At 40.1% G+C, this 13,006-nt stretch overlaps 1 protein-coding gene across 4 annotated transcripts in view; it reads left to right on the forward strand.

Moving 5' to 3' along the window:
* Scyl3 (SCY1 like pseudokinase 3) overlaps nucleotides 1–13,006 on the forward strand; it is a 32,454-nt gene that overhangs the window by 12,655 nt on the left and 6,793 nt on the right. For all 4 annotated transcript variants that reach the window (XM_023719228.1, XM_004634826.2, XM_004634827.2 and 1 more), the window contains exons 5-10: nucleotides 858–914; nucleotides 2,035–2,137; nucleotides 3,525–3,636; nucleotides 7,373–7,450; nucleotides 9,376–9,515; nucleotides 10,649–10,833. In XM_023719228.1, coding sequence (XP_023574996.1) covers nucleotides 858–914; nucleotides 2,035–2,137; nucleotides 3,525–3,636; nucleotides 7,373–7,450; nucleotides 9,376–9,515; nucleotides 10,649–10,833 — 675 coding nt within the window. The remainder of the gene's footprint in view (nucleotides 1–857; nucleotides 915–2,034; nucleotides 2,138–3,524; nucleotides 3,637–7,372; nucleotides 7,451–9,375; nucleotides 9,516–10,648; nucleotides 10,834–13,006) is intronic.

The raw sequence follows: 13,006 nt of genomic DNA on the forward strand, positions 1-13,006 counted from the left end.
TGCTGAGGTAAAATACCTAACACCCAGGGTTAAAGGAGGAAAGGTTTTTTTGGCTCAGAGTTCATAGAGATTTCAGTCCATATTCAACTGGTTCTGAAGCAGGGTGCAATGGCAGAAGGGCATCGCAAGGGAAAGAGAGTTCTTAGCAGGGAGAAGGCAGCAAAGCAATAAAGTAGTAAGCAACAACCAGCATTCCTCTTTCTGTCCCTTATATTATAGCCAGAGGTAGATGGCACTCGCAGCCAGGGTAGAGCACCCTTAATCTTAGGTTTACACCATGAATCAATCCCAGCATCATATCCTTAATTCCAGCATCACAAACTCTAAATCCAGCCACCCACAAAAAGCTCCTCCTAGTACCACCTGAGGCATTGGGAAAACATCTAGACACAAGCTGTAACAAGTGCCAGAATGTCCGTTTTGGATATGGAGTTCTCTTATGTTGCCCAGGCTATTTTCAAACTTATGGACCAATGTAATCTTGCCCAGCTGTCCCAAATAGATAGGACTTTCATCATGTACCACCACACTCAACTGAAAAGTCTGTTAATTGTTAATGTCTATCAAGACGATAAAGAAGTGTGCCTAATCTCCATATAAGGAAATAAGGCACACTAATTTCTCTAATAGCAGGGGCTGTCTGTTAAAGCAGTTCAGAGGAAGAAGATAAGCTGTTATTTATTTTCTAAGCCTTGTGCTTTGCCAGGTTTTATATTTACATTTTTAATTGGGAAGCTTTAAAATTTGTGTAAAGTATAGCATTGATTTCAAGATTTTATTGCTGTTTCCATTGCTTGCTCATTTTGTAGCTTAGTATGTACTAAACATGTATAAACTGTGTTAATTTTTTAATCTAGTTTTTGAAGAACATTCACTCAGTTCGAGACCCAGCTTCTGTCCCTCCTGAAGAGATGGTAAGATGACATATGAGATGTAATGATGGCACCTTTGCACAATTATTGTGAAATTTACAGAACTTTCCCCTCTGCTCATTCTTTACTAAATTATAGACATGCCTCATAATTCTTTCTACTTTGAAAATGTCTAAGTTTAATATTAAGCCATGGCGCTGCTTACATTTTTTGGATGAATGGGTACATGAGGTATTGCATATAGATAGACTCCTCAGGGGGCACATAGTATTATATCCTTTGCAGGTAAGTCCTTGTGCTTTGCTGGAAGTCATATTTGTTGGGGAAATAGTATCTCAAGCCCTTGCCTGTGCATCCTATTTGCTATTATCCCAGCTTCATATTTGTCTCTGCCTAAGCAGGTGCTTTAGTCCAATGAGCTATGGGGCTGGCCCTATTTTTTAATATAGTACTAGAACAATAATGTTCTATTTACCCCTAAGTGCAAAAGCAAAATGCCCCAGTACTTGTTCTTATAATTACTCTAAATAAACATTGATTCCTAAAGATACATTATAAGTTATGTATCTTTGTATTACTTTGCAAGTAATACAAACCCAATTATTAGTTATCTACCAAAGGCTCGAAATAAATCAGATACTGTGTATGTATTCTAGTGTTTTTCAAACTGTTAATTTTTGAGCTTTACAACACCTTAAGAAGAGGTTCTGACTAGTATTTTGAAAAAAAAAACTGGAAAATAGGATAAATCAAAAATATCATTGGGCATGTTGGATAAGATTAAGTATTATTTTATTAAACTTCTTTCATTACATATTTAGATGTATGAGGGTATACTGGATTTATACAAAATTTACACGATAAATACAAAAATATTTTTGAAAGCACAATTGTGTATTTTGACTTTGGTTTTTTTTTTTTTTTTTTGCTATTTGGTATTTTAAAATGTGATAAATTTCATCCACTAATAGTATTTTACTTTTATTTTTATGATCTGGTATTTATGTGGCACAGTACGCTAAGGGCTTAAAACTTGTAGGTGAGCAAGTGGTACTGTGAAGTTAGAGATAATAAGTGCAAGTACAGGAGAATATGCTTCAGAAAAAGTCAGGAATGGCATGGCAGGCAGATCCTATAGTTCTAATAGAATTGCTGCTTTTAGTCCCCAGAATTCACAACTCTCCCAGAGACTCATGGACATGCACGGGATGCCTACTCATTTGGAACACTGGTGGAGAGCCTGCTCACAATCTTAAATGAACAGGGTGAGTTGGAATTACACTCAGGAATCCACAGAAATTCACCCACGCCTGTTCTGTGTGGAATTCAGAGGACCGCAGCCTCTGCATAGTAAGGAGCCTACTGTCGACCCCCTAACTTGTTTAGGGAAGATACAGACAGCAGTAAGGAAGGAGCCTTTTGGATTTTGTTAGTTTAACGTCAGAAGCACTTTGAATTATGTCTGTCACCATCATGTCCATCGTGTCTTCCCCTCTTTCTGCCCTGCACTGGCAGTTGAGTCCAGGACTTCACCGCCAGCTACATGTTCAATTCCTCTGTTACTATTTTAATTTTTTTGTTGTTTGTTTTTTTGTGGTACCAGGGATTAAACTCAGGACCTTGTACTTGCCAGGCAAGCACTTATTCCCTTTTTTTTTTTTTTTTTAATTTAAAATTTTGAGACAGGTTCTCCATAAAATGCTAAGTTACCTGAGCTAGGCTTGTACGTATGATCCTCCAGCCTCAGCCTTTCAGCTGACTCTCCTAATAATCAGTGATAGTATTTGTGATCTGAAGACTTTCCTACTGTTAGAGTGAAGACTGTAAGCCTGTTGAGCCAGCAAATGGGTTTAAAAATGCCATTAATGCGTAAGATGCAATAAGACACAAACACTTTTATTAATTTCTAAATCAGGGTTTTAAAAGTCTTTTTGACTTCTTTTCCCCCCTCAATATAATTTACTCAGTACTTTTTCCTTCCACTGTCTCTGAAAGCCCTGGTTGTTTGAAGACGTTATGTTCTACTCTCTTTTTTTCTGTTTTCTGGGCAGTCTTTGTCAAATCCTATGACTCTCTGGCCCCTTAATTCTCCGCGTTCCATGCCCTCTCACCTTACTGAAGCTTTGTGCCATGCCAATGCAGTGTCATCTGCAAGGCTTACATAGGACTGTGATGTTCAAGGCCCATGGGGTTGTTCACCCTCAGTTGGCTGTCAGCCTCAATATTTGAGAACTAAATTCTAATATCCTGAGGGGTTAAGTGTATTTAATGGACAGACTGTTGTGCTATGCATATGGAATGGTGCCAAATACCTACCATCTTTGGAAGAACTGAAAATACTGAATACCTCCCTGTGTTCTGTGATGAGGAGCCCTGGTTGAAAAAGGGCCTCTGCCTACCACCGAAGCCTCCTTTAGCCCTGCACTGGTTTCATGTAAGAAAAAGCATCTGGGAGTGGGTGGCATTGGCAGGACTGCTTTCTACACCTGCCAAGGAATTTGGTGTAAAGCAACAAGAAGCTGTTTCGCAACAGCCAGGGCTTTGTGTGTTTGGGCTTTTACAGGTTGGTTTTTGCTCTCGTCAGTCTCCAGCTAGAGAGGTCCTGAAAGGAGGGAGAAGCCCTTGGAAACTAACTGTCGCTCTGGATTTCAGTTTCAGCGGATGTTCTCTCCAGCTTTCAGCAGACCTTGCACACAGCCCTGCTGAATCCCATTCCACACTGTCGGCCCGCGCTCTGCACCTTACTGTCCCATGAGTTCTTCAGGTGAGGGCATCCGGTGTGCACATTGCTGCCTCCTGTGCACCTGTCTGGTACACCTTGTGATGGTGGGTAGGGGGCCCCATGGCTCTGTCCTCATAGTTGTTAGTCCAGGTTCTATCACAGAAAGGAGCTTGTAGATGTTCTTGATTAGATGAGGCTTTGAGTTTAAAAATGACATCCTGATTTCTTAGGACTTCTGATGGTGAAGAAGCTACGTGCGTCCAGGGGTTCACACTAGTAAGTTAATTGCAAATGTTAATAAACATGGCCTCTCCTTTTTGCTTCTATGCTGTTATTAATAAGAATAGGATATGTTGTATTAAATTTTTTCTTAAAGGTGGGGCAGCAAGTATATTTTACTTCAGGCAGATTTTCTTTGTTTATAAATAAATATGTGAAGACAGTGGAGTTCTACTATGCCTTAAAGGATAAACTTTAGTCATTTGCAAGAAAACAATGCTCCTCAAGACCATGTTGAACAAAATAAATTAGCACACAATTTTAAATATTGCATGGTTTTTCTGATATGAGAAACCCAAAGCATAAATAGCAAAATAAAAGGTAACAGGAAATAGGTCTTTTGCAAAGGGGAAGGAGGCCAAGATGTAGGGAGGGGGAGGGATTAGGGAGAAGCGGATGATAAAAGGTTTAGGATGAGTAATGCACATGCTCCAGCTCTCTCCAAGGACTTATGTACTGCACACATTCTAATAAAAATACAAATTGGAAAAAAAATGGTTAAAATGAGATTGAGAGCAAAGAACACAAACTGCTAACTCTGCCTCATATATCACTTACTGGTCTAGGAAAATGAAGGTTATTTCTCCTTTTTCCTACAGATGCCTTCATGACAGCTGAGGCATACTTTAGTAAAGCAAGGTTCACACATACAGCTTTGCTAATACATCATGTAACCCTAAACGGACAGGTATCTGACTGTTAGTTCCCAGGGAATCATAATAGTAAAGTCTTATATTTGCATAGTATAAAAAAGGAATTTGTGAAAAAGAAGAAGTTGGCTTAAAAGGTAAGGGTGCACTGTAACTTAGTGTCTTCCTGGGTTCAGAGATGCTTGTGACTGTCGTGTGTGTGTGTGACAGTGGCAGAGCTTCCTCACAGGTCAGTGGGAGTTCTCTGTATAAGTAGTACCACTGTGCTGTAGCAGTGGTGGCAAAGCTCGAGCACATGTGCCACCACCACCTTGATTATCATTGAAAGCTCTACAAGGTTTGCTATCACTGAAGTTACTAGGGTTACTATGGTTACTAGGGTTATATTTGTCATTATGTTTTTGAAAAATGCTTTAAAACTTTTTCTATTGTGTAATTTTTGTTTCTTCAGCTACTTTTTAAAAAATTGACAAATACATAGTATATATTTACCATTCATTACAAGAGCTTTTTTATTTTAGTGTATTTAGTACAGAGTCTATAGGATCTCACTATACATAGTACTCATACTGATCCTCGTTTTCATCCTCCCAACTACTGGGATTACAGGCACGTGGTGCCATGCCCAGTCTCAATCACTGCCTCAGCGCACCCCGAAGGGGGTGGGTGTGGCGGCATCACATCTCTGGATCAAACCCTGGTTCCTGTGCCTGCCTAAGCAGGTACTTCAGTTTGCTGAGCTATGTGTCTGGCCCTTTACAAGAGCTTCTTAAGCACAGTATCTCCATGTCCTTTTAGATGATTCTTGGGAATATTGTATGTTCTTTCATATGAAGTCTCTGTAAAGAGTAATCCACAGTAAATACAGTTTCTCATTACTGTAACATGAGTTCTTTACTAATAGTTGTATACTAGAAAGGGGACAAAAAAAGCTAAAAGTAACAACATACCCCATAGTCCATGTTGTATGTGAGGAGAGAACAGGCCAGAGATAGGGAAAGAGCCAAGGCTAGGGTCCATGCCAAGGAGCTAAGCCAGTCTGCTTAAAGTTAAGGCATTTGTGTGTTTCCTCTGCTATACAGCCAAGTAAAAATACATCCCACCCTGAACAATGTTGGTTTGAGCTGTAAGGGTCACCTTGTGTGTGTTTTTGTTTTTGAGGTTTCTGAGTTTGAAAACGTGAACTTCATAGCTTAGAAATGTTAAAAATTATGAAAAAGGTGTGTCAGGAATGCATAAGATACTTAGTAGTATATCACTACCATAAAATATACACAAATTTACATAGGTTTAAATTATTAAAATACATGCACAAACGCTGTATAATATGGTTTGCACTTGAGGAAAATGTAAACCAATATAAAGATGTTTTATTAAATCACAAATAGGTCATGCTGTACAATAATTCTGTAGCTTCCTCCCATTGTTATTGGAAGGAGCTAGAACGTTATGTCTGCTTAAAACTCCATCTGAACCAGACATGGTGGTGAATGCCTTTAATCTCATGAATCAAGAAGTTGAGGCAAGAAGAGGGCCACAAGGCCAGTCTGGGCTGCATAATGAGTTTCAGGCCAGCCTGAACTTAGTGAGACTTTGTCTCAAAAAAAAAAAAAAAAAGAGGCAGATCATTCTCTAGGAAATTGCATCACAAGAAATAGTGAACTTGAGGATATTGTGTGATTTTCATTGAATACGATATATGTAACATGAAATGTGTCAGTTGGCTATATTAGTGAAGCTATCAGTTTAGTTTTAGAAGTTAGAAGTTGTAGGTGAATTTTACCTCCCTAAGGATTGGTTCTCTAGTCCCTGGATTGTTAGAATGTCTGTCATAAGTATAAACATGAGGTGTGGAGATGTGGTAATAGCTGTGCTTACCAGGTCCGCTGTCCAGCTGTGTATCTGAGCTTCTAGGGAAAATGGTCCCGTGTGGTAGGAATGAACTATGGTTCTTTGGAGCTGAGCAGTCTCATTGCTTGTGGGACTCTGGGAGCCCCAGAGAAAACTGACCTTTCCTTACTCCAAGAATGGTAACTTACAGCAGGAGAAGTAAGATTTTTGTGATTTTTACAGAAATTCCACTTCCTCCAATCATGTTTAATAGTTTATATTCACCAAGGTAGTCTTCATAAATCAACAACTATTTTTGTAGTGGTTAGTATCATTTCTCCCAGGATATTTTATTTGACAACATTCTATCACAGCCAGAAGTTTGGACAGTCATTGTGACTATTAAGACCTCAAAGTATGTAAGCGTGTGTTTAAGTTTGTATCCTCTTCACCAATCTCTTCGATATTGTAATATTCTCATGGGCTTGTTCCATATTATCTGTCTCATACACTTAGAAGTTTAAATTGAAATGGGTGGTGGTGCATTCCTGTAATCCCAGGTCCTTAGAAGGCTGAGGTAGGGGAATTTCAAGTTTAGCCTGTCATGAGCAACTTAGCAAGACCACATCTCAAAATAAAAAATAAACTGAAAATGGGCTGGGGATGTAGGTCAATGCAGATGTTCTGCGTTCAATCTGTGGTACTACCCCCCACACCCACCAATAATTTTTAAGTAGCCTCACCTCCACTAGAGCTTGAAGCTGAGACCACACTGAGTACATTCCCAGCCTTTTAAAATTTTGTTTTAAGAGACCAAGTCTCACTGAGCTATCTAGGCTGAGCTTGAACTTGTGATCCTCCTGCCTTACCCTCCCTGATAGCTAGGATTACAGGTATGTGCTGACATGCCAGAATGAGAATGTTTATTTGTTGAAAATTATAATGGTGTTGATGGTCATGACTTTAAATATGCTTTCTTTAATCTGTTGTCCTATATATTTTTTGTTTCTGTCATTTAGAAATGATTTTCTAGAAATTGTGAATTTCTTGAAAAGCTTAACACTGAAGAGTGAAGAGGAAAAAACTGAATTCTTCAAGTAAGTTCAGAAAGTTAAGGCCATGAATTCAGTGAGTTGGAAGAAGTCTGTAAAAATCACTCAGGTAATCTCAAGATGAGGCAGGCGTTGGCTTTTCACATTACTGAATGTTTTCTACAGTTTGGCTGTCTGGGAAGCCCTGGAATCGACAGTTCTGGGTGGTGAGATAGATCCCCAGTCTGAGACTCATAAACAGAGGATAGTGACAAGAGCTCAGAGGAATCTGGAGAACACAGGTTGGGAGATAGTGATCAGAGGAAAACGGTTCAGGTAGAAGGGGTAACCTGCAAAAAGCAGCAAGTAGATGCCCTGCTGGAGGGTAAGTCCAGGCCACAGACAGAAGAGGTGGCTCCTAGGTTGCACTGAGGAGTGCTGACAGTGTCTTTGTATAAAGTAGATTTCCAAGCCATTGGAGGGGTAGCAGCAGGCTGAGGTGGCTTGGTTCCCTTCTAGTGGAACTTCTCTGCTGTCCCTGGAAGGGGAGACTTAAGTCAGGCTGGATGTGGTGTCCAGGCAGTGGATAGCAGCCCACAGGGCAGGGGGAGTGCCAGTGCCAGTGCCAAAGATGACATTGCGATAGGAAAGATACAGTTGGCCAGTCTGAGTGATGGTCACCAGATGATACCGCCCTGGAGGGACAAAGGCCTGATGAGGTCTTGCAGCAGATTTGCCGTTGAGTATGTTGGGTTGAACCAGAAGTGGACATGGACAGGGAGGGGTCTTAGGAAATAAGCTTGTGGCCTCATGGTGAATGCTGAGGTTTCATCAGCCTCTACTTGGTGATATCTTTCAGAGAAAGTAGTAACATGAGGACAGTGATCCAAAATGTAGCCCTGGTACACTACTGTGTGAGGGTGAGCTGGGCGAGACAGTCAATGATCAGAGAAGCTGGGGCACTGTAGGGAAGGGCACACTTATGTCGCATTAGCATGGTGCTGTTTCCTTGCCTTACCAGGGGTGGGTCCTTTCTGGTAGAGTGAGGCTGAGGGGTGAGAGGGCAGACACTGGGCAAAACCTCCTAGAAAATGGAGTGGAAAGATCATATTCCTAAAGAAGAAACACAGTTGAGGGTATTTGTAAGGATGGGTGAGTGGCAGGCATTTTTAAACTGAAGGAAAGGTGGTCATGGAACAGTGGCTGGAGCAGTAGGAACTGGAACTGGGGTCATGTTAAAGGGGGGCTCTGTGCTTGGTCCTGCGGGAGGAAAAGCTGGGCATGGCTAGGTGTCCTTAAGGAAAGGGAGGTCCAGCATCTTTGAAACTAGAAAGGAATAGGAATAAGTATGGTTGTCAGTCTCTTTTTATTGATAGTGACAGAATTTTACGAGTGCCAATGTATAGTATGGCCTGTTGCTTATAAAGTAGAAGTCATGATTTGTCTGCTAACACTGATTATATGGAGGGGTACTATTACTGTTAGTAACCTGATTATCTGTATTTCTCAACAGAATGTTCTCCATTGTGTGATGTTTTGATGTAATGAGGTTGGAAAAAGTCCTGTTCTCTTACAAATGAGAGGCCCTGAGTACAATCCCCAGCTTCCCCCCCCCCCAAAAAAAAAGCTCATAAATTAGTATGGAAACTTTAGAAAATTAAGTATCCTACATCTTCTATGTTTGAGAAAGTGCCTTTTATCTAGAAAGCCTCTGGCTTATTAAGGAATACAGGACTCGTGTGCCACTGATCATAGGTAATTTGTGGAGAACATACCCTGGCTGGGAGCAAGGTACCAATGAGCTGGCCTTGTCCTATGTTTTCTGCACTGTTTCAAGTACATGGGGACTATTCTGCTCACCTCAGTTTTGCTGGATACATTTCAGCATGTGCCAATTTGGTAGTGTTGGGTGGAGGCTCTACATGGCTAAGATGTACAGAAAATTGGTAGTGTTGTTATCTTGTTTCCCAGGTTTTCCTTTTTGTCCTCAGATTTCTACTGGACAGAGTCAGCTGCTTGTCAGAGGAGTTAATAGCATCGAGGTTGGTGCCACTTCTGCTTAATCAGTTGGTGTTTGCAGAGCCAGTAGCTGTTAAGAGTTTTCTTCCTCATCTGCTTGGCCCCAAAAAAGGTGAAATCTCTTTCAAAATATTATTCCTGATTAAATTGTTTGCCAGTTATTAGTCCATTTTTTAGTGGGTTAGGTTGGTTAGTTTGGCTCTAAATCCAAAGAACGATAATTTGCCCCTAATATATACTTGAACTCAAACCTGAAAGTCCATAATACAAAAGCAGAGCATCTTCCCAGAGTGTCAGACTTGCTATCCAAAGACTTAACTGTATACATAAAAACTTCACATATGTCCCTGGATAGGACACACATGAAGTGTGAAGGCAAGGCATACATCTTTAAAGAACTTTTGCATTTGCTGTGCATCATGTAGCTCTGTGCCTCCTGGCTCCCAAAGAACAATCTTTATTTTCTGCTTTCAGAAAGACTGAAAATCGCTAAGTTCATTTCACTTCTAGCTTCTTTTTCCAGATGTGAAAGGAAATTGTAACTTGGAAACTTTATAACATTATAGCATTGTGGATGGCGGCAATACATCAAATTAAAGAATATAGCATTAATACTAGAATTTTGAGTTAGCTGGGATTCTGCTTTTAGAATTAGTTTTCTTAAAAGATGTCACTCTAAGAAGCCAGAGCTATGGGTAGGGAGCACAACAGGTTGCTTTTACAGATTAGAATCTCCTTATTACTGGTTCAGTGTCATTATCTTCTGCCTTGATTTTTTTTTAATACCCCTTCCATCCTGGTGTTAAGAGGGTCTCAGACAGGGTGAAATTCTTATTCACCCCCCCCCCACTTTTTTTTAAAGATTGGCTTTCTTGTCTGCTGTGTTGGTCTGGGACAACCAGGACACAGACACCTATATTTTAAAAAGCCTCAACTGCTAGAGAGGCCCACCCAGCATCAAGGTCTTGTAGCACAGGGTGATGATCTGATTTTGTGAATAAAACTGCAACAAGAATATTAATATGTCACTAATCTGATTTAGGAGAAGAAATTCTTTACTTATTAAACATTTATCAAGTTACTCATAGATTAAGTATGATCTCTAGAATTTCAGAAACATTTTTACACAAGAGTGTACTTAAGAATTTAGCACTTAGGACAATGTCAACTTCTGAGTTTAGCTTATGAATTATGTTCAGTACTCTTTTCACTGAAATTTCCCCATCCTCTCCAATTCTGGAACAGACAAAGAACAAGGAGAAACCCCTTGCTTGCTCTCTCCAGCCCTCTTCCAGTCACGGGTCATCCCAGTGCTCCTCCAGCTATTCGAGGTTCACGAGGAGCATGTGCGGATGGTGCTCCTGTCTCATATTGAGGCCTATGTGGAGCACTTTACTCAGGAGCAGCTGAAAAAAGTCATCTTACCACAGGTGAGAGACCAGGTTGGGAGTAGGGTCACACAGAGCCTTGCCAAGGCAGGCTGGGTGAGTGGGCAAAGGGTACTGCAAATTTGGGGGCTGAAAGGAAGAAGGGCTTGGGATGTCCAGATAGTACCTTAACCCTGAGACAACAGTTTGTGTATAAAAACCCACTGGCCTGCTAAGGGTATCCCGTGTGTTCCATGTATGCCATACTCATTCTGCCTGTGTGAATAGACCAGTTATACTAACATACATGGTTTCAATCTGGGAGAAACTATAATCGTTTGAAAATTCTTCATAAGGAAGTAAACATTCTTATCAGACCGAAAAGATACAACTCTTGTTGCATAGGTCCTGCTTTACCTTGGTCTTAACCTTCCAGCAGAAAAGTATAAAAATGTAATAAGAAGTAAAGCCATGCTGTTATGTGAAGCTGTAGGGGACTCAGATCAACAGTTTCTGACATTACCAATCAAGCAGAAGACCCAGTACTATTATGGGCTACTGGACTCTTTTAGAATATTTTACTGAGTTTACACACCTATAATATTCAAATAACGGAACTTAACAAAAAACCATATAGAGATGAATGTCCATTTTGTATCTTTGTATTCAAAGTGGGTAGGATAGATATATAGTTACATTCTCTTAATGAATAGAGTGATTTGTTCTAATGGTGTTTGTAAGTAGGATATCATGTCCGCATCTTGTACAGCAATTAACCACTAGGGAGAATGTACACAATTTGTTAATTATTGAAACTGCCCTACCAATTTGATTTGAAACTGTCTCATTGCTATTTGTTTATCAATAAAATTATGGGAAAATCTGTAAAAAGAAAAAAAAAAAAAAAAAAAGGAAGTAAACATTTGTGGAATGTTTGGTAAGCATAAACTGTGGTTGTCCATAAATAAGTTATAACAGAATTAGAATTGAGAGGACCATGAGATGGCTTGCATCAGGAGTTCATCAGCCCCCAAGGAACTTCAGGATTGCCCACCTGAGGATTCCAGGTTTGTTAGTTTCTTAAGGCCACAATAACAAGCCATCACAAACTATGTGGTTTAAAACCACAGGAATTATCCTCTGAGTCTTAAAAGACCAGTGTTTTGGAACTAAGGTGATATCAGGACCAGGCTTCCTATGAAGGTTCTAGGGTAGAATCAGTGTTTCCAGCTTCTGGTAACTTCTTGAGACAGCTGAATGCTGGACCTGTAGCTGTCATTCTGATTGCTGCCTGTTGTCAGATGGCCTTCTTCAAAGGATACAAGTCACTAAATTTAAGGCCTACCCTAACTCATTTAACCTCCTCTACAGATCATATGCAACGTGGAAAATATTCAGCTAGTACAGGGATTTTTAATTTTTTATTCTTTTTAATGAGAGAAAAAGATAAAATAGCAATGAAATAATTTCAATAGATTAGTAGGACAGTTACAATATACTGCATAATTTTTTTGAAAAAGATCTTTATGTATGTATGTATTTGGTTGTTGCAGGGTCTGACTCTACAGCTTGGACTTGGGGGTCTTCCTGTTTTCAGCCTTCCCAGCACTGGGATTACAGGTGTGAGCCACACTACTTAGCCTGTTCTGGGGGGGTGGGGCTGGCATGGCATGTGGTGCTGGGGATCTAACCAAGGTCCCTGCACTGGCCTAAGCAGGTGCTGTAGTCTGCTGAGCTATCTCACCAGCCCCTAAAAATGGTCTTTAATAAAAAGTAGTTTTTCTTTCCCTTCCTTTTCTTTCCTTACCCTCCCTCCCTCTCCTTTCCACCCTCCCACCTTCCCTTTGTTTGCCCTCCATCCCTCCCTTCCTTTTGTAATAGGCCCTTGCACAGGCAAGGTAAAGGTTATATCATGGCTTCATGAATCTCCTACCCAAGATTTCTCTAAATATATAAAATATCCCTAGTTCCGCCAAAAAAAAAAAAAAAAGAAAAAAGAAAAAAAGAAAGAAAGGAAGAAAGCAAGAAAGCAAGCTCATGCTAATTTTCAAAATGACTTGAATTTTACTTGCAGTGACACTCAGAGGAAAGTTTAGAGAACTGCATTCTTATGAGGGAATTATTAGCTAAACTCTTACAAATTACAAACTAATAAATGACTAAGTCAAATTTCATTTCAAGTATATAATTCCTAGGGTGGTTACAAAATAATATATGTGTATCAGAATAGCATTTT

The sequence above is a fragment of the Octodon degus genome, unplaced genomic scaffold (genome assembly GCF_000260255.1).
Source record: "Octodon degus isolate 3935 unplaced genomic scaffold, OctDeg1.0 scaffold00066, whole genome shotgun sequence".
NCBI classification, from domain to species: Eukaryota; Metazoa; Chordata; class Mammalia; order Rodentia; family Octodontidae; genus Octodon; species Octodon degus.